The sequence below is a fragment of the Pollachius pollachius genome (genome assembly GCF_949987615.1).
Source record: "Pollachius pollachius genome assembly, chromosome: 6".
In the NCBI taxonomy this organism is placed as follows: domain Eukaryota; kingdom Metazoa; phylum Chordata; class Actinopteri; order Gadiformes; family Gadidae; genus Pollachius; species Pollachius pollachius.
The window spans coordinates 6,130,396-6,153,034 of record NC_136939.1 but is presented as its reverse complement, the minus strand read 5'-3'; the positions used below and the strand labels follow the sequence as shown (position 1 = coordinate 6,153,034).

The following is a 22,639-nucleotide window of genomic DNA, read 5'->3' as shown; positions in this document are numbered from 1 at the left end:
GGCGGTACTTGGAGTGTGTGCGTGTGCGTGCGTGTGTGTGTGTGTTGCCGTACTTACATTTCTGAGGTCCAGTGTTCATCTGCGTGTGGGGGAGAAGCTGGAGGGAGAGGTCACCTGGCCCTGGCAGACAGGCCAGCATTTCACATAGACACTAATGCAACATGGGACACGCACTTCTCCTCACACTGCAGAGAGAGAGAGAGAGAGAGAGAGAGAGAGAGAGAGAGAGAGAGAGAGAGAGAGAGAGAGAGGAATTGAGAGCAAAAAAGCCACAGAGAGAGGTCAGTAGTCAGACATAACTGCAGGGCAGCAAATGGAGCAAGGCGATACAGAGGCTCCAGACTAATCAGAGGTGCTCGCTTGTCCCCCAAGGGGGGCGGGGCGAGAGGGAGCGAGCAAGAGAGGGCGAGCGAGAGAGCGCAAAACATGGTTACCTTTTCAATTACAAAATACAGTCACACCTGCAGCGCCAGGTGAGATGTCACTCGACGGCAATAACAACTTCAATTAAACATCAAAAAGCGAAGGGGAAAGCGGGAAAGCGGGCAGAGCGGGCCCCGAGGGAAGCAGGCTGCTCTTAAAGTCCACCGCGTCCCCTTGTAATCTCAGGGTCAGGTGGTCCGGCTGGCCGCTACCTGAGAGCCCTGGCGGAGCACGGAGGGAGGAAATTAATGACTCATGTACAATGGCACACTCGAGAGGCCCAGCACTGACAAGTTAATAGCTCTTCAATTGATTGTGAAGCTCCCCGTAGACACTGGGGAGAGAGGGAGGGGGGGAGGGAGGGAGGGAGGAAGGGAGGGATAAAGAGGGAGAGAGGGACAGAGAGAGGGAGGGCGGGATGGTGGGATGGAGGAATAGAGAGAGAGGGAGTGATAGAGAGAGGGAGAGGGAAAGAGAGTGAGGGAGTGATAGTGAGGGAGAATGAGAGGGAGGGAGTGATAGAGAGAGACTTAGATAGAGGGAGAATAAGACCAGAAAACAATAAATAAATAATAAAATCAAAAAAATACTAAAATAAAAAGGGAATGAAAAATTGTGCTAAGTGACTGCCACTTTGCGTAACAACCCGGTGTAAAAGCACGAGCACAGAGAACGCCGCTCCGCTCGGCTTAGTGTTGTGTTCAAAACACCAGCGACCAGTCGCTTAATCAGCAGCCAGAACAGTCAGGGAGCAAATTAAGCCGACGCAGTCCGCGCCCTACCCTTCACGCCATCGCAAGGAAACAAAAAACAACAGCAGGAAGGAATATTTATATAAGTGTTTGTGTGTGTGTGTTTGCATGTGTGTGTCTGTGTGTGTCTGTGTGTGTGTGTGTGTGTGTGTGTGTGTGTGTGTGTGTGTGTGTGCGTGAGACAGCGCCTATGAGGGAGGCAATTACCCACAATACAACGTTGACAGGCCTTGTCTGCCGCAGGGGGACGTCCTTAAAGTGTCTGGCAACCCCCCCACTGGGGTGAGATAAGAGGGGAGGAAGAGCAGCAGGAGAGGTGGGAGGAAGCAGAGGACCAGACAGAGAGAGGGAGACAGACAGGGAGACAGACAGACAGATAGACAGGGAGAGAGAGAGAGACAGACAGACAGACAGGGAGAGAGAGAGACGGACAGGGTGACAGACAGACAGATAGACAGGGAGAGAGAGAGACGGACAGGGTGACAGACAGACAGATAGACAGGGAGAGAGAGAGAGAGAGACAGACAGACAGACAGGGAGACAGGTAGTCAGTCAGAAAGAGAGACAGACAGAGAGACAGACAGATAGGTTGACAGACAGACAGACAGACAGACAGACAGACAGAGAGCAAGCGAGCAACAGAGAGGAAGAGAGGGTGGGCGAAAGACGGACAGACAGACAGACAGACAGAGAGCGAGAGAGAGTGAGAGAGGGTGGGTGTGTGGGTGTTGGGGGGTCGGTCAGTGCATGAAGTATAGATGAAGCTGATCTCTCACAAAAAAAAAACAGCAGCAGCCGCGGCTGAAAAAGGTCAGGATGACAGCTAATTTAAATCCTCCCGGCGAGAGGTGAAAAACACACGGCGGCTTAATGAAGCCGCAGCGCGCCCACGGGAGACACCGCCGGCGCGCAGGGCACCTCGGGGTGCCGAGGACGGCGGGCGGGTGTGCGTGCGTGCGTGGCACGGGCGCAGGTCTGACTCCCACCACCCCTCTCGCCGCCCTCGGCGTCTACTCCCTCCCGCCATTCTGTGCGCTGGTCTGTTGTGGTTTGAGGAGGAGCGTGGACCCCCGTGAAAACACACGGGGGTCCAGACCCTCAGGAGCAGGTAGGGGGCGTGGCCTCTCGCTCTACTGCCACACAGGTACGAGGGCTGGGGCCGGGACATTGGGGGGTCTGAACCTGAACCTGGTCACCCTGGGGGGGGGGGCTGGGGATCGGACCACCCCTAGGGCCTGGCCCACTGGGCTGTCTGGGGGCTTGGGCGCTCCGTGATTTAGTGCCAGGCGCTGCCCTGGACCCACTGCGTCACCGCGCACTCCTCCTTTACGAGCTCGGGGGGGGGATATCTCAGCCACGCAGCGCCTTGATGTCCCAACGCCCGGCGCTCCCGGAAGACAACGGCACTGTCTCTTTGACGGCGGTGGCCACGCTCCGAGGTTTAGGATGACGCACGGGGGAAAACCATACATCAAGTCGACACGTCGGCCGTTTGCCAAGGGCTTTAAAAGCAGCAGCAGCAGCAGGGCTGCAAATGGTACGCGCGTGCGTGCGTGTGTATATTTATGTTATACGTACGCATACACCATCCGTTTTTTGGCTTTGAGGGCAAACAGACGCACACAAACACACATACACACACACACACACACACACACACAAACACACACACACACACACACACGCACGTGTCAACAAACTGGAGGCAGGAGCAGCCAGCAGCCCATCATCCCACCTGCTCCCGTCCTCCCCCACAGCGCCGGTGAATGTCAGGGAGCCGTGCTGCAGGGGCGCCGCGGCAAAGGTCAGCCTATGGTAATGCCCCGGCTCCCCCTCGCCTGGAGAGCAGGAAGTCAGACAGACGGAGGCCTGCTCCCCCGCCAACGCCGCCGCCCGCAAATCAAACAGCGGCACGCCGAACACGGAGGAAGGCGCGGGCACACACGCATACACACACAGACAGGCGCGCACACAGACACAGCCGCGGGCGCACACAGGCACAGGCGCACACACACAGACACAGACACAGACACACAGACACACACACACACACACACACACACACACACACACACACACACACACACACACACACAAGCCCTGGCCAGAGAGCGAGGTGGCCGAAGCTAAAACAGCATTAGTCTGCAGCAGTGGCCAACCAGGCCGCTATCTCCTCCTGATATATTCCACTGATACCTCTCCTTAATCACCCTGAGATCAACAGGAAGGGAGAGGGGGGTCCCGGGCCTGCAGCCGGCCGGGCCAGGTGTCTGTCCCAGTGGCTTAGTCACGCTAGTGATGAAGGGGTGGCAAGCGCTGTGCCTACCCACCACCCTGCCAAGCCCAGCATCTGGAGGGCAGGGCTAGGACGATCACCCCCCCCACCCGTGAGGCTGGCCAGCCTGCAGGCGTAGCATCGTGCATACAAAGTCACACACGCACACACACACACACACACACACCGCAAGGAGGGCAGAGTACCCCGTGACTCGGCACGTCTCGCCGGGAGTGGGAAGTGTGCGTGTGGATATGCGTGTGGCGTTTCTCACTGGCCGACGGATAAAAGGCAGGAAGCAGACAACACAGGGCTCCAGTGAGTGATGGGCCCTGGCTTGTGTCATGTGTCAGCCCGCTGCCATAAACGCTGACCTATATTTCCCTTTCATTCTCGCTGGGGAAGGAGGGAGATTGAGGGAGACGGGCCGAGGGAGAGACAGGCCGAGAGACAGACAGGCCGAGGGAAAGGGAGAGACAGACTGAGGGGGAGAGAGCCAGACTGAAGGAGAGGGAGGGAGGGATGAAGTGTGGGAGAGGGGTAGATACAGACCCGAGAGAAGACAGACCAAGAGAGAGGAGAGACTGAGGGAGAGAGAGAGAGACAGACTGACTGAGGGAGAGAGAGAGACAGACTGACTGAGGGAGAGAGAGACAGACTGACTGAGGGAGAGAGAGACAGACTGACTGAGGGAGAGAGACAGACTGAAGGAGAGGGAGGGACGGAGAGGGATACAGACAGACTGAGGGAGAGAGAGAGACAGACAGACTGAGGGAGAGAGAGACAGACAGACTGAGGGAGAGAGAGTGCGAGAAAGATCAAGAGAAGCAGAAAGAAAGAGTGACACAGAGAGAGACAGAGAGAGAGACAGAGAAAAAGATTGAAATGCATTCAAAGGAAGGAAAAAGAGGGAGAGCAAGAAGAAAACGGTATGGAGCCATTTAGAAAATTATACCAGCCGACATTATTTATGTGCCAAAGGCTTTGATCACTACATCCTCCGTGAGCCATTATGCCGACGCTTGGCCCAGCGTTTGGGAACCTATAGGGCTAATTGCACGGGAAGACATCCACACAAACACTCACCAGCGGTAATGTGAGTGGAAAAATAAAAAAAGCTTCTGCAACAAAAAATGAGCTCATTAAAAGGAAGATGCGCTTGGGCATGGGTAGAAAGAGGGGAGAAAACAGCAAGGTGAAAGAGTCTTGTTTAAGTCGCTGGCTGGATATTTACAACTACTCTAATTAAAAGAAACTCAAATTAGCGATAGAAGGCCGCGTTCGGTGTTTGCCGGTTCCTGCGAGTCAAGCGGAGGGAAACAGCGCCGTTACTTAACTGCGTGTCTACCCTCGGGTTCCCAGTCCAAAGATATGTTTGTTGACAGCTAGCGGAATGACTTTAGCGTCACAAGGCGAGCATCGACTCCAGAGTCGGGGAGATAAAGAGGGGGAAAAACAAGAGCGGGCGCGACGCTCCGAGACGCTCCGAGGTTTCCCCGGCCTCTCCTCCTCCCCCCCCCCCCCCCCCCCCCCCACACCACCACTTGTACAAATGAAGACACAGCCCGGAGCGCGGACATGGCCTTAATTAGGGCCCACCCAGCTTTACAAAACAAGAACATCGGAGGAGACCTGGGTGTCCTCGAGCTCCACCAGGACGAGGCACTGGGTTACCACGACCTGCTCCACATAGGCAAACAACTCCGCCCTATCCTAACACTGCTTCCTGGGGAGGTATGGGGAGGTACGGGGGGGGGGGGTTCACTCTGGGACACCCCGTTTTTCGTGAGGAGGGGGGGGGGGGAATCGCGGTGGGAGGTTGGGCAGGGGCGGTGCAACGCACGTCTCATTAGCAGCAGAGTTGTACAATTGTGTACTCGGAAAACGAGAGAGAAAAGAGACGGGAATAGTTGTGGGGGAACAGCAGAGGGGGGCGGGGCAGGGGGGAAACGGCAAACAAGTCTTCCCACAGCGAGGAGCTCGTCCCTCACACAGAGCAGCGCGGTGTCAGGCAGCAGCACCCAGTCCTACATGAATAAAACTGTCAACCGCTGGGGTAGGGGGGAGCAGTTATACAACGGAGACCCCCCCCCCCCCACACACACACACACACACACAGACACACACCTTCTAGGTTAGTGTGTATGTGTGTTTGTTTTAAGGGAGGGGAGACTTTTGGGAACTTTCGAACCTCGGAAAGCGAAAGCAAATAAATAGAAAGTTAGTGGAGGTGAAAAGGTAAGAAGGGAGAGGGTATGACTGCTGTCAACAGGAGCAGATACACTTCAGGTTTCTGAAGGGTTGTTTCAAAAGTGGTGAAGGGTAAGCTGTAAAGTAACCATGGAGACCACGGGTTGTGAGTAACAATTAGATCTTTAAGAATAATTAATAATAATAAGAGCATTCAACAGTGCTGACAAGGACAGGATGGAATGAGCGGAGACACGTGCGTTACTGTTAGTCTTCGAACTGTCGTGGGCTCGTTGTCATGGTTCTCATGCGTGCATGCGCTGGCGTCCTGTTTCCCCATTTTGAGATTCGAGGACTTAAATGTAATATCGTCAACGAAAACCAAAACACGACCACTGCGACCCCAAAACACGCCATCAAACCGCCCATTCCTCGTATCCTCTCCCGTCTGGAATGATACAGTGAGGTCGAGGAGGCCTCATCACGTTGAGGGGATAATACGCTGCGGAACAAACCGGAAAACCGTGCGTACACTCGGGAGCGTTGCGTTCTGACCCCGCCGCCGCGGCCGGAGTGCGGTCATTAACGGCGATCCACTCGGAGACGCGCGAGGAGACGGCGTCAGCGGGCGGACCCGGCTGCTGCCGCCGTGCCTCTCGACTGCCCGGCCCTCGCTCCTTAAGAGCCACTCACGCTCCACTTAGCCTGGTCCACGCCCGGGAACGCCGAGAGGGAGGGGGTGGTGGGGTCAGGGATGCGTCCTTCTCATCAGGAAGAAGGCGTTGGCGGATATAGGGGAAAAATATGTTGTCAAGATACTCATGGGGAATCTCAAGCAATGCATCGAGTGGGTGAGTGGGTGAGTGAGTGAGTGAGTGAAGCGAAGCACACCAGGCCATGCTAACGAAATCATCCGAATGAGGGTCGCCTCACTGGAAATCCAAACCTAATGCAGTTTTTAAGGGGCGCTCCTCTTCACACAGCGAAAGCGAAAATAAAGCAAAGAACCGCGCACCGGCGGGAGCCCACGTCTATAATATTTCACGATACACCGCTCAAAGAAGATGAAAGGAGTTCAGAGGGTCGGCCCTCGTCCGACCAGGTCGCCATGACGGAGACGACTACGGCGGGCTCCTCCAGCCAAATCCGCGCCAAACGCCAGCCCTGTGTCGCCCTGTGGACAGACATGTTTTCCCCTAATAGAAGATGCAGTACGACGGGGCCTGCCGGGGCGGAGGGGACTCTAAATGAAAGAGAGCACATTGATGATTTATTTACCCTGGTCTATCCAGAGACCAGACAGACAGCGGGCCTGGCTCTCTGTCTACCCTCAGACATGACAGCCGTAAACCACAGGGGAGCGCTCTCTTGTGTACTGTGTAGTGTGTAGTGTAGTGTCAGTATGTGTGTGTGTAGTGTCAGTGTATGTGTGTGTGTGTGTATGTGTTTATATAGTGTGTGTGTGTGTGTGTGTGTGTGTGCGTGCGTGCGTGTATGTGTTTAATGTGTGCAGTGTGTGTAGTGTGCAGTCAGTGTGTGTGTGGGTGTGTGTTTGTGTGTGTCTGTGTGTGTGAGCTGAAAAGTCAAGATCGGCTCTGGCCTTGCTCCAATGTGTGTTTTGATGATTTACTCATCCTCGCTTGATTCGCTGCACCTCATTTCTGATTAACACAAGCCATGATTCATGTTGATACGCGTTTGCACCGAGACCGCCTGTGATTTGGTATCCGTGGAGAGGGGGGGTGGGGGCATTGCCCTCTGAGTGCTGCAATTAAAAGACTCCCTGCTCCCCACTTCCTGCCAGTCTGACTCCCAACTGCCAAGCAGGGTGCACTGTGGGAATGACAGGTGACAGCCGAGCAGAGACTCAAGGAACACATACAATGACAGACACATACACACACACACGGCAAGACAAAGAATACCACGCACACGCACACGCACACACACACACAGTTCAAAGGCCAGCCATCAGATGCAGGGGAACGTGGAGATCTGTGGTCCATGGATATAAGAGAAGAGACAGTGTTTCATGCAGCATGAGACATCAATGTTATCATCCCTTATCCTCCCGGTTATCACAAGGAAGCAACAGCGGGCTGGGTCGCATGCTGCGGTGTCACAGATGCCAGATTGCAGTGTTTTAGGAACGGTGCTAAGCAAAAACAAGGGCGATGGTATGGCTCCGTCACAAGGCAGATACCAGATCAACCCTGTCGCCCCCCCCACTGTGTGTGTGTGTGTGACTTTGTGTGTGCATGTGTGTGTGTGTGTGTGTGTGTGTGTGTTTTTTAAAAGGAGTAAAAAGTTACTGTGCATTGATCCTGCATGATGACTGTGTGGTAAAGTGTAAGGGCTGAACCGAATAAATCAACTCAAATAACCCAGCCTTTTACCACCCCCGGGGTACAAAGAGGTTCCGGGTACGCAGTCAAGACCATGCATGTCCCACCCTCCAGCCCCCCCGGCCCCGGGGGGGCACGAGAAGCCGGGGACGCGTCAACCCAGCCGGAGTGGGGATAAAAAGCCGGTTGGCGGCTACACCGGTGACCTGGTCACCTGTCCTTCTGTAACGCCGGTAATCTGCACTTCAGCGGCAGCGGCGCACAGATCCCCGGCTCTCCTTGTAAACGGCGTGCCATGCTGCACGGCAAGGTCATTATATCCCCGGCTGCTGTGGTGGAAATAAGTGATTGTACGGAGCGGCGGCGGCGGCGGCGGCAACGGGCGGGCGGGCAGGGAAGCAGGGGTGTCTGTGAGCCGGTGCACGACGCATTGTTCCAGCTGGTGTGGAAAGAAATAGGGAAATGAAGATGGAGTGGTTTGATTTCATTTCAGAGCAGGTGCATCCATTTTAGCGCGGGTCCCCTCCACCCACCTTGCCGGAGTCAAAGAGCTTATCAGAAATTGGACACCCCGGTGACAAATTGAGCCTGCGATTAAAGCGGGAGAAGAAGAAAGCTTTGTTAAGTGCTGCTGATTGGAATCCAGGGCTCTCGACACACACAGGAATCAGAGATGTGTTTACGTGCGTGTGTGCGTGTGTACGACTTTACGTGTGTGTGTGTGTGTGTGTGTGTGTACGGTGTTTGTGTATGTGTGTGTGTGTCTGTGTGTGTGTACGGATGAATGTGTGTGTGTGTATTTGTGACTGTGTGTACTTGTGTGCGTGTGCGCGCACTTGGTTCACAGCCAATAGCGGCGCCCGCACCACGAGCCCTCCCCGCCCGCTCTCCAGGTGTTCGTGCGGCTTACATTTCTGCTCGGGATACTCTTCGGCAAACAAACCCAAATCAATGCAGCTGTTGCTCTTCCTCTGTGGCAGCTCCGCGCACTCAACAACAGGAAGAGATAAATCCTCACTAATACCAGGCCAATCGTTCTCTTCCCCCAGCTGGGATAACCACCCTACCCGAGGAGAATTACCACAACTTTCTCCATTGATGCGAGTGTGCGTATGCGTGTGTACGTGTGTGTGTGTGCTTGTGTACGTGTGTGTGTGTGTGTGCGCATGGGTGTATGTGAGCGTGCGTGCTTTTGCACTGACGGGAAGAGAAAATATATTAAATAAAAACAGATAAGTGAACGGACGAGTCCAAAGCGCGTTTATCCCCTTCCGGGGCTAGTGGCACGACCCGGGATTAACCGGCCCGGGTCTGCTTTGGAGCGCCGCTGGTTACAGCCTGGACGCTGGCTACAGCCGGAACGCTGGCTCCTGGCATGTGGAGCCGGTGCTGATTTAGGGAGAGAGGGGTTGAGGCTGGCAGGAACACAAAAAAACAAACCCCCACTGCAGTGACTCTCCGTAAATCACCCTAAAAGGGCTTAACACAGAGAAACAGCCGCAGGCATTACACTGGACGGGCGTATTTATCAATTGTGCTGACCTCTCTCGCTCTGGCTCTATCTCTCACACTGACCCTGTGACGGTACAGGTATAGCCTCGACACGCACGTGACGCAAGACGAAGCACAGTTACAGGAACATGTCAGGTCACAGCTGCAGTGGTGTAATAAAAAGGGTTGGGACTTAAACCGTCAACCCGGTTCCTGATTTTGTATGTGTCATAGTGGGAGGTATGTCTGTGGGGATTGTTTGTTATTCCTCGCCCTGTTCTAGTGGTGGTCTGGATTTCATGGACGTAATGTAAAAACACTGGAGATGTAATAGTGAGATGTTGATATTGCTACATCAACAGGCAAACTGTATCTGGGCCATTCCCAGTGCATTTATTATATGTTATATGTAAATTAGTGGAATGAGAATATAAACATTTACAACTGGCAGTGAACCAGATAACATAATTCTGACGCATACCAAAAAATCCGTAGAACACCAAAAAAGACCCTGCGAGTCAAAATCTAATTTCACATTAAATGGCATTTCAAGCTCTCTATGCTGTGGTCGATCCATCTTGCGCTCTGTGTGTGTGTGTGTGTGTGTGTGTGTGTGTGTGTGTGTGTGTGTGTGTGTGTGTGTGTGTGTGTGTGTGTGTGTGTGTGTGTGTGTGTGTGCGTGCGTGTGTGTAAAGGGAAGGTCAAGCGCTCCACAGCAGCCCTGACATTCAGTCTGGCCTCGGGTGAAACCGAACCATCCTCTCTCATATAAACAGACCGGTCCATGAATAAAAGAGCCCTTTATCTCCCGGACAGAGTTGTGTGAGATGTGCTTTCTTTGCCCCTGGCGTCACAGAAGACATTTTTTTGGACTCTCTCCCTCTTCTCTGTGTGTATATATATATATGAGTCTCTCCAGCCCCCCAAGCGCTCTCACACACTCACACACACACACACACACACACACACACACACACACACACTCTTAGCATCTCCGTGCATCCAGTGACCAATGCAAACACGGGCCCACAATGGCAAACATCGCACCTCAGTGTGTGCATGGGAATATCTCCTACTCTCAGACTTGCAAAGCAAGTCTGTGTGTCTGTCTTATTCACTCCTAATCCATCATTTTTATGATGGTGATTAGCCTACTTAGAGAATTTGTCTAGATGTAAAAGTAGCTCAGAATATTTAAATCATTTAAACTGAGCTTCCTTTGGCTGGATGTTATACAAGCTGAGCTAACTATGTGCTAGTAGAATTAAAACCAAGCTAGCTATGTGTGGACGTCATACAAACTGAGCTAGGAATGTGCTAGTTAGAATCAAAACCAAGCTAGCTATGCGTGGACGTCATACAAACTGAGCTAGGTATGTGCTAGTTAGAATCAAAACCAAGCTAGCTATGTGTGGGTGCAAACAAACTGAGCTAGTTATGTGCTAGTAGAATCTAAACCAAGCTAGCTATGTATGGACGTCAAACAAACTGAGCTTGCTTTGTGCTAGTAGAATCTATCTAAGCTAGCTATGTATAGGTATCATTTATCTAGGGTAGCTATGTGTGGGTATTGCGATTAGCCAGAATTAGCTAGCATGAAGAATAGAGGGTCCAGACTCCAGACAGATGAACCTGCTGGCCGTATCTCTTGGCAAGAAGACTGATGAGGCTCACCGGCGCACTGTGCCATTGAACACCTCATTATTGCACCTAGCAGCATATTTTGCAACCCCCCCGCTGTTCCTTTCAATGAGGACAGAGCCATCCATCAGCCCTGGACATCATGGACTTTAGACAGGGACCGATAACACAGAGCCCACGACAAATGGACAGCTAAAGAACAGCGATGACTCCCCGACTGGAACACATGACCTTTGACGTTTTTATGTTCATTTGGCACCAGAAAAACAAAATGGCATGAAACAAGAAAAAAAAAGTATTTGATGATGCCCTTCCTGTATTGTGTTTCTGTATTGTGCCCTGTTTCAACAGGTCAGTCCATCCTTAATAACTCCCGTCACAATACATAACCAAATCCATATACAGATATTTTCATTATTATCAGAGAACCATGGTTGAGAGAGTGTGTGCGGGCTGGCCTAGCGTGGGAGGAGCTGCCACACTTTCACCTCCACCACCACCACGCCAGGTGGGATTAGGGCCGGCCCTGACCCCGCATGACCCCGCAGAGTTCCCATACCTCGCCCCGGGAGCGACCTTCATCAGGCCTGCTGGGGCTGATAGCAGAGCTCTCTGAAGAGCACAGCCTGCTGCCCTTACCGTGGGAGAAACTGCAGGGGAGGGGGAAGGTATTGAGATACCGGAATTAGTTGTTACAGACTTGACTAAGACACACATCCGATTAGAAGGGCAATGGGCGATAAAATGGTGAATTAATGAGTTGAGCTTGGGGGGTTGGTGTGCTATGCAGAACGCATGCTTACTAAGCCTTAGAAGGCAAAATGCAGGGTCAACATGTGGGGGCAAGGCTCGGAAAAGGAGCCATTAAGCACAATCCCCCTTTCACAACTACACCTCCAGACTAAGCTACATTGTAAAGGCTACTTTAGCTCCTCAGCGTTATCAATACCTTGCAAATGATCAATAACAATCTCAAAGAACTTGGCGGAAAGAACAAGACTAGGGGGGGTGGATTCAATCTGTCTCTGGACGGAAAACAATAAGACTATGTTTGAAGTGTGTAGGACTGTAGGAGATTAAACAGCATCGACTGTGGAAGGATTGAAATGCCTACAGTCAGGGGAGATAACCAATTAAAATCCTGCCAATGATGATGATGACGGCCTCAATGGAGTAGACCCAGGATGGGAGTGGAGATGGTCTTGAATAGGGCACTCTGCATTTAATTTGCTAATCCATCAATCTAATTGTGCCCGGTAACAAAGAACAAGGAGAGTGGCCCGCCATTCAGGTGCATTGGAGCATGCTGCATATGTGGTTCTATGTGGTGCCAGAGAGGCCACGGCCCTTGGCCTAAAGGAACGGGCAAGGTAGAGTTGAATGGGTTCTGACTGGCTCAACAGAGGCAAGGCTAATCCCTTCAAGTCAAAGGAATTGTTTAACTGTGTTTGACTGATTAAACCAAACCTCCAATCCCTCTTTCTCTCTCCCTCTCCATCGCTCTGCCTCCCTCTCTCGCCCTCTCCCTCATCAGTTCACAGTGTGTGGGCGGCACAGAAGGACAGAGCCAAACAACGGACGACTGTAAAGCAATCCATTTCCAGGCAAAGCAAGTGTCGAGAGACGGCTTCTTTTCTCTTTTTTTCCCCAAGGTGCAATATTAAAAAAATGTGCCATTACTCGAGTTCCCTGCGAACCAGCTGTCCGCGGCTTCTTAAAAAGGTCAGAGTGCTCCAGCAAACGCTGATAGATATTCCGCAGCCGAGATATTATGTAAAGTAGTGAACAGTGCCTCGGTATGCATACTTCCAAACCGGTATGCAGATCACATTTATTTTTTTCCGGCCACACTTTCCTGGGAAAAAGGAAATTGAAGGCACCCCTCCCTGAGTGGAAGAGAGGTTACCACAAGATTAACCCAGCTTCCCTTTATAGCCTCTGACAAGAGGTTAAATCACACATTACACCGCCTGAGATGCCTCCTTGTAATGAGATCAGGAATATTACTCTCTCTTTTCCCCTCGCAGACTGCGGCTGATCAAAGCCCAACGACGGCGTCTGTGCCACGGGCCTCGCTGGCTGACTAAATCCCCCCATAGGGACGGCAATCTGTCAGAGCCGCGAGAGCAGCTAAACAGCACAGGACAGGAAGAGCGTACTGGTGCCTGGCACCGGGCCGCTGATGCCAGTGACGTTCGCAGTAGCGGTCGGCGTCGGTCTGTTCGTCCGGGTCCCGGGTGAGCGGGACTGTAAGGTCGCGTTTGTTTACATGCACACAGCGGGTGGACCGGTCTTAAAGCCAGAGCGATCAGGGTGACATTTGTTGGTTTTGGACCATGACGACAAAACCAAAAAAAGGTACCATTGACTCTCGCTGACCAGGGTACAGTAAATCAGAACCAAGCAGCACAAAGGTTTGGCTCTTACAGAGACACACGACCCGGCTGCCTCCGGACCAAACATATGAGAGCACATTCATGTACATCTTTATAACCCCCCCCCCCCCCCCCCCCCCCCTGCGCCCATCTCATGCCTCCATCACATTCATCCAGCAGCCCTTGAGAGGACATTTTCTGAATAATGCGCAAATGCTTATGCAGTCGCATGATAAAGTTGACATTTTCCCGTCTAATTCAATGCTTCCTTTGTACACAACCTTCCTGATTTATGTGGTGTATGCACAGGCACACAAACACACACACACAAACAAACGCGGGCAAGCTACACACATAATGGACAATTTCATCATTTGGCTCGAAGCTCGACAGACACGAACAAAGAAGGGAAATAGCAGAAGATACGCCAATCATTGATTGTTGAAAGATGTCCTACAAAATGAGCGGCAACAAACCCAGAGACCTCCTCAGCCTGAGTGGAACGAACTCTGCATGGAGGGGAGGGGTGGGGGGGCGCTGTGACAACAGACTGTCAAGAGCTCTGACCCCTTCTAATCCCTATAGAGGCCACAGAGCAGCGGCACAGGAAGCAAGCTGGCTATTCACAGGATACACTCCAAACACACTGCCATCACCCCGGGAGCCTCTTTCAAACAACCTTTCTACCTCCGCCAAGACCGCTTAGAAGTTCACTATTATTTGCCCGGGAATATGAAGAGCTGAACACATACATAGTATACATATATATACACATATGATATATATATGTATATATATATATATATATATATATATATATATATATATATATATATATATATATATAGATAGATAGATAGATAGATAGATAGATAGATAGAAATTATATCCATCTGCCAACCGACAAATTTCACATAGATTTTACGATTTGGCAGGCATCAAAAAATTTGCTTGGCCGTTTGCTTATCTTTTTTTTCTTAGACATAATACTTCAATTTCATTTTGGACCCTGTATATAAACATATCTTATAGTATATAATTTCTGGTCTTGTGTTCTTTGATTTCTTTCTTCGGCTTACATCGACATTAAGGATACAAAGCTTTAAACAGAGCTGTATGTTTAGATTCAGAAGCAGTCCAAAATGGACCTTGGCATTATGTGAAAGTCTGTTGAACAAGTGAGGCTGTTACTTTATGCAATCGGTCGATAGCGGAGTATGGACCCGCCAAGGTAACTCAACGTATCGATATCAATATTTGAAGGTTTCTGTCCATGTCTTTTTATAGAAAAAAAAAAGGTATAGAAACTCACAAAAGGGATCGTCATGTGCCAGATGGGCAGCAGCACCAGGGTTCTTAAAGGATACTTATGTCCGGTGTTCGCCTAGTCCAGTCCGCCTACCAGGTGAAACTATGAACTGTGATTACAGCCAACATCCCAGCACAGAGAGAGTCAGAATCCACACACATTCCAGGAAACGCAGGCAGCTCTGTACTACAAAACACATTGAAGCAGAGGAGATGTAAACAACCCAGGCTGGATGGATCGAGACAAAATCCCCACCACAGCTTTGGTTTTCTTGTACAGCTCTCTAAATGTATTTCGTCCTAGTGTTTGAGCATGCGGTGCATAGGTGCTGTAGAAGCCCACAGGTCTATGTACAGAGGGCTCAGTCACAGGCCTGAGAAATGTTTGGACAACGTAGGTGTCAAACGCACTGCTTGGCCAGAATAACAATTCAGCTCAGTTGCAAACAGAGAGAGAGAGAAAAAGGAAAAAAAAGACCTTCTGGCTTCTTTCGAGTAGTGGTTCAAGGAGAGGGAACAGTGGCCTGCCCTGATACGGCATGAACTTAAAAAGAACGCTGCGGTTCCTATCAGTAAGAGAAAAAGAAAGCCTGGATTTGCTTCAAACGAGCATTGAATGACGTGCCAGAGATTAGCCGGTGAAGGTCACAGCCTTCGCCTATCCTTTCAAATGCTTTTCAAAAACACAACCCGTAGGCTCTTTCCAACAACAGGAAGAATGTCATCTGGCTACTTTTCAAGGCACGGAGATACCATTCACCATGCTCAACAATGGCTGTTAACAGGGCCGGAGGGTTAGGAAGTTATAAAGGCTCCCATTTAAGTGGCGCCCCCTCCTCCAGCACGCAGTGTGCACAGAAAGCAACACACCCACACACTGGGGCCTTGAGAAGTGCTGCAGCTGATGATAAAACAGAGGCCGACACGGCAGGGCACCATGGCGATGACCGCCTGCCCCCGTGATCACTCCGAGCGCCTCCTCCTCCATCCCTGGGCAACGTGATACCGCATAGCTGGGGTGTTCTGACTCCCCGGCGCAAATGTGGCCAGGTTCCAACCCCGATGGCGGCAGACTGCCCGCAGGCATCGTTGAGCAAGATGTCTGACCCCCGTCACCTAGAGTCAGCTGAAAGCGACAAAAAGGTAGAGATGTCGTGTTGCGTTACGAACAAGAGGCTCTCGCTGCGACCAGGAAGCCTTTGAGGAATAGGAGATTCTGAACACATTAGATCATGTGGCATCCATGCCAGCACCCAAAAGGCAACGTATTGTGGTGTTTTTAATGCGGGGTTGGGGGGAGGGAAAGAAGAAGTCACAAGGAAGTGGGTTTTGTAACATTATTTCTGGAGGGTGGATTGACTTGGGTTGGGTTTGGAAATGAGGGTGAACTTTGAGAGGGATTGTTGGATGGCCTCTTTTGTTGTGAAATAGTGAAATGGGCTCACAATTGAGTTAAATGTCACGCATTAAAAAAAAGGTAAAGGCAACCCTTTAGCTTAAAATAGTACTAAGGATCGGGCGCATGAACAATCGTATCTATGTTACCCGCTAGATTATATCGCCTACTCGTAGCCTAGTTTCTAGAGCGGCTCTCCCCTGACTACAGCAGATTTCTAAATCCTTTGCCAATTTAGCCTTAAACGTAAACCGTTTGAAATGTTAAAAATAAAGCCCAATTAGCCAACAGCATTTTACATCTCCTCGTGCTCTAATCCTCCAGAAGCTTAGCCTCATCGGGCGCCCGTGCCAGCGATGACACTCTCAGCTCTCTCCATCCAATCCCGCCACTCGATACTGCCCCTAGCTCTCCTGACACTTCACTGTGGTATTCCTCCTCCCCACGCTGACCAGACCACGGCAGAAACAGCAGCAGCCTCTCTGTCGAAGAGTCATCTTACCCTGGGTGCCCTGTGCTGTGTACGGTTGGCATGGACGTCAGAGTAAGAAGGTAAAAAAAAAAAAAAAAAAAAAAGAAGAAAGAAAACACGCAATAACCCGAGACCTGCTGATGGAGGGTGAGGATTGCTCAGAGTAATATGCGACTCGCCCCGGCCTGCGTCTTATTACAGAGGGCTAGGTCCGGGGAGGGTCACTGATCGGATTGAAGTGGCCTTATCTGGTGCCATAAACAGATGACAATATCTAGCCGGCTTCGCCGCTGTTCCTGGGAGATGGAGAGATGCGTAAACAACCCTGCTGCTGTCCCTGGTGTGTCCCGACAGCTCTGATCGCATACAGCGATGGGGAGGCAGGGGCCTATAGGAGAGCACCGCACCTCTCCTGCGTCTGCGAGTGCCTCTGTGTGCTGCTGTTCTGCTGGAAATCATCAGGAGACTGAGATTATCCTCTGATTAGCCCCGAGCTAAACATGGTGGCTTGGGTAACGTGGGCTGCAGGCGCTCCCTTGCTCGAGGCCCTCTCTGCTTTGCTGATTACGCACACTTTCCAGCAATAGCAAGCAGGGTTTCTCTTCTGGTTGGTGGGTGGTGGCGGGGGGGGGCGGAGTGGTCTTAATTGGACCTGCCGGCTAACAAAACCCTGCGAAAAAAACCTAAATAACATGGCAAGCTAATACAAAGAGTAGCCTTGGGGGCCTCAGGGGACAGTATAACACAATCCTTGTGAGCTGACTAAATACCACGCAGCAGCAGACTGGCGAACTAAGCCCTGCAAGCCAATCCCTTGTTCTGTCAGGCATGCAGACGCAGCCCATGTCACAAACACCTGATCTGGACCCTACGCCAGGCAGCATTCATTACCGCCTGACTGACCGCAGGGTCCTCCTCGGCTTTTTCCTTTTTTTTTATAAGGTAGCTTTATGTGACTTGTGTCACAGCCAGGCTACCTAAAGGGTAGCAAACACCTGTCTCCTTTCTGGAGAAACAGACTTTTTTTTTTTCTTTTCTTTTTTTTTTTTTTTTACAGCTGAGAAGACACAGCATGGCCTGACAGCTCGTATCTCCAAGTGGTGGCCAGCTCTGCTTGGGGGAGCAGGAGCTGACAGCTGCACACTGGTGAATGGCGGAATGAATGGGGGGGACCTGGCAGACAGACTGTCTGTACCTGTGAAATCCCTGCCCTGCTGCCCGTTTGGGTGTGTGTGTGTGTGTGTGTGTGTGTGTGTGTGTGTGTGTGTGTGTGTGTGTGTGTGTGTGTGTGTGTGTGTGTGTGTGTGTGTGTGTGTGTGTGTGCCCGTGTGCGTTTGCGTGTGCTTGTGTGCGTGTGTGGCAGAGCAGCATAGTTTTACTGTGCAAATGGATGATATTCCCAAAAATGCAAGTCATGTAGAACAACATGGTTGATGCAAATGAAGAACTAAATGCGCTGGGGTCATTAAATCCATAAACACCCCCTGCAGGAGATTGAGAGAGGATGAACTGCTCTTGGTTGGCGAGAGTGTGTGGTTAAAGCATCTCTCGTACCATTTGAGGTCTGTAAAGGCACACTTAAAAAAGGACTGGCTTTGAACACAACAAAACTGATGCCAGCAAAGTGGATCGTTCAAGCACACAAAATGATCACATAAAATTAATTTAAAAAAGTGCTGGGCATTAAAGCCATTACAAAGTAAAGTACACAATCCCCGAGTCATAATTGTACCTAATCAATCTATTTTAATGAGCTCAGTGAATCCCAAACACCAGCTGACAACAACAGAAAACTAACTTGCGCTCTTTCGGTTGGTTCTTTGTACCTTGTGATCTGCTATTCCTAGCCCACAGCTATAGGAAACCTCCAAGAAAGTAAAGAACATCTTTGATGTTGTACTGTTTATGCAGCCCTGTTTGAAATAAGCCGCCAGAAGTCTAGGGTATTTGGTTGAGAAATATTGCACAGATAGAACGAACCATAGAAAGAATCTTAAGACGAAAAACCGATAGCCACAGATGATTGAAGGATATTATTGATCCCAGGGGGAATCAAGGCATATCGTGGAATGTGGAACTTGAGCTGAGCTCCGTGGAGGTTTGAATGATGCCCAAAAAGACCCATCAGTCATTACTGTGTTACACTATGCATATTAGTAGTAAACAGATTTAACGTTTGTACATCTAAGGATGAGAATCAGCAAATAATCTCTTGGTTTCCATTCACTGGTTAGGATTCATTGACATCATTGAGGATGGTAACAGTATTGGTAGAAGTACTATTTAAAAATGATATCCATGTTTCTGCACATACACTTATAGTTAAAAAATAAACTCTTCATCCCATTGTACATCAATTGATTTACCAGCAGTTGGCTAATACCCCATGACAAGAGCCTGAATCAATACATTACTCATAAGTATTTCGGGAACATCTTGTACGTCTGTTTGAAACTGCATCTTGATTGTATTGAAACATTTTAAAGCAGTAAAGTTACTATTTCCCTACAGGCCAACCACCTCAATATAGACATGCCAGCAGTTTTAACTATTCACTAGCTAGGGTGAAACAAACACTAATCGACGAGCTATGTTGAAAAAGCACAATCTAAAAGCTCTGAGTAAACCTTTTATGACACCGTAAGCTACCTGACATATTACCCAAGGCCAGCTACAGGCAACGTCTTCGCATACTTTGTCCTTCTGCTCTCGGCATCATACGTTTCACACATGATGTGGAAACATGAGATTTATAGGCCGTATATCCAAGATAATCCCCATATTGTTGAGAAATTTGGCCCCAACATGTTAATGGATTCTTTCTAGACGGTGACAAATACAGTTTAAGAGTCTAGTATCCTCAGTAAACCCCGTCGGATTTAAATTGAGTGTGAGCACTTTTGTGGGCACTTTTAGTCAACCAAATGTCAAGTATGTTTTTTTAAAAGAGGTAAGCAGCATCGGGTACTCCACAGAAAACGCACAAAAAAGACATTTTCAATAGCGCGGAAATCGAGTAAAGAACTCAGTTAGACCTTGAATATCCTTTTGAATGAAGTCCACTTTCTATCTTGACATTTCTGAAAGGACTTAACATTTTCATATTGCCATCATAATCTTACCTTTTGCGAAATATTTATTGTCGGCTCCATGACCTGCTCCAGTTACAAACCCACCCAAATGTGTTTTGTAATCACATCCGTTACGATCTATTGCACTGTATACGCAACAAACAAGCCAGAGACAGAAAAGTCAAAGATAACATGCAGGCTGTAGTACAGAATTAACCATTCCGCGTTTAAAAGCTTAATTTCCCCCGATACCGTCCGGATCTCATCAATTACGCGCACGGGATTCTCGAAACACTCCTACGAGGTGCGCCGTGTCCGCGACGCAGACACTGACCTGATAGTAATATGAAGAAAGCCATTTCATCCCCCAAACTACTTCAGCAATCCTATGTGGTCGGGGTTATTGTGCGGCACACTTGCAAGGTGACGTCAATCTTTTGTTACCTTTTAACACTTGCCGGCTAAAGCCAATGGCCAAGCGAATGGAAAGAATGACTTGTCTAAAATGCCAGGACATAGTTGCGTTTCATCCAAACGCGATCATTACGATGAGTGCAGTGCACATCCATCAGTAGCATGATGATGGAAGAATACTAACTAATGCGGATCAACTTCACTACCGCTATTATACGATCATACAAGCAGCACCAAAATAATGCGTAATACCTACTTTACAGCAGGGTCCTTCTATCCAAATTTGCGAGGAAAGGCGGATTCATCAACAACAATAGTGGTCCGTTCTTTAAAACTCACGGTTGAACATTGCCCACACGAAACACAGTCGCGAAGTGAAGTACGGCCAATGGTTCATGAAACCCATTACGCAGTGAAATCCGTAGTTAAGCAGTTTAACAAGACGAGCATAGCCAATCTATAAACATTCACAGACAGAGGTAACAATTATCTATTCAAGTCCTCATGGTGAAGTATCCAGAAGACGAAAAAAAAGGCATTAACAGACCTGCTGCGAACCACCTAGGAGCATGAGAAACCCTAAAGGATATGTCCAATAGTGCGGCTCGCCTGGGGGTTGTCAGCGGAGCAGCTGGGCTACCTGTCTGAGGACAGACAGTCAGGTGGCTGACTAGTCTGTCTAATGAGAAACTAGCCAGGCACCTGACTAGTCTGTCATCAGACAGACAGACTAGTCAGGTGCCTGGCTAGTCTGTCAGGTGGCTGACCAGTCTGTCATCAGAAAGGTAGCCCAGCCACCTGACTATAGTCCGTCTGATGACAGACTATGGTCAGGTGGCTGGCTGGCTAGCTAGCTCCAGTTTGGGAACGTCAGTCTGAAACATACACACAGCGCTCCATTGTTGCCGTCTCTGCCCTAACAACAGTCGTGATAATGTGAACCAACAGCCCGGTGTGTGGTCAGGTGAAAAGGCCAAACACGTCCCATCTACTTACTTTCTGTTTACCTCCGCGAAAGGCATCGCTTAGTTTGTCGTCATGGTTTAAAATCGACGGATTTTTTTCCGCTGCTCTGCGTTGCCGAATCACTGCTGCTGCTGCTGTCTGCGGCAGCAACTTCCGGAGCATGCGCACGATTTGGGTTCGTTCCGGATGCACCGTCCTGCGCAGTGCATCTTAAAGTTACAATGTCAAATTTCAATGACAATATACATTTATAGAATGCTATAAAATGTATATTTTTATTGGAGGGATGTTATATTTTGCGCACTCTTGAGTCAAATCAATAGGTCTTTCAATTTCAATTCATCACACACACACACACACACACACACACACACACACACACACACACACACACACACACACACACACACACACACACACGCACACACATCACAACAGGACACACCAGAGTTTACTTCTGTTTGGGATAGATTCGTTAACAATTAAATAGAGATGGAAGATGCTGCAAGGGTATAATAATAAGAGTATTCTCAAAAGTCCTAAAATGTATGAAATTAAATCGCTCTAAATCGAAATGACCTCAACAAAAAATGAAATGAACACTGATATATAATTACTTTGTTATTATCCTGTATTGGCTATTGCCCTTGATTATTTTATTTTACCATTGTTATAATTGACACCACACATGATCATAAACATTCTCAATGATATACTCATCTGTTACCGCCATATTCTAGCAGTGGTGTTATATATCACTTTAGTGTATCTTTGTTATTGTGCTATTTCCGTGCTGTGTTATGAATCATAAATGAATTCAGCTGAGGAAAGGCCATGGTCAATACTGGTGTCACATGCTTTGTGATTTGATAAAAGGGTCTATTTGCACTGCCTGCCGTGTACAGCTCTCTAATCAAAGACTTATATTTCGGTGACACCACAAATAAATGACTCCATTACTGCAGCCACCCTCTCCTCTCACAGTATCGATAGCATTTCATAAGAAAGACAGATTGACAATAGTGGCCTGCTTCAGGTTTGGCTGCTCTGTTTGAAATGAGCTTCAATAGCCCTGCAATGTCCTGTGAAACATTTCCGATTTCTTCTCCTATACATGTAGTACAGTTTCTAACACTAGAATGTAACTCATACACATATATAATGACAATACTAGTAATAATTCTAGTATTGCTACAACTACTACTGCTACTACTAGTGTTACAACTACTTCAACTTATAATAATAATAATACAAATAATAATGATCATAATATTAATAATAGTACAAATTTAAGTCCAATAATAATAAGGTACAATTATCCATAATTTCACTCTTTTACAATAAAGTACTATAATGAAACATTCCCAAAAGACAAAGCAAAAGAAAAGTTGAGTCTGTTCCATTCAAAGCCCCCCACCCCCCCCCCCCCCCCCCCCACCCCCACCCCATGACGCGTCATATTAACAATACCTCAGTCAGAATGGGCCTGTGAGTCTCCCTTCCCCTTGCCGCCGAGGGTG

At 49.3% G+C, this 22,639-nt stretch overlaps 1 protein-coding gene across 1 annotated transcript in view; it reads right to left on the bottom strand.

The window, feature by feature from the left end:
• fam222ba (family with sequence similarity 222 member Ba) overlaps positions 1 to 21,264 on the bottom strand; it is a 30,957-nt gene extending 9,693 nt beyond the window's left edge. The window contains 2 exon segments of the mRNA XM_079737465.1: positions 58 to 185; positions 21,150 to 21,264. Of these exon segments, the coding sequence (XP_079593591.1) occupies positions 58 to 139 (82 nt within the window). The 5' untranslated portion in view covers positions 140 to 185; positions 21,150 to 21,264.
• Positions 21,265 to 22,639: the final 1,375 nt, after the last annotated feature.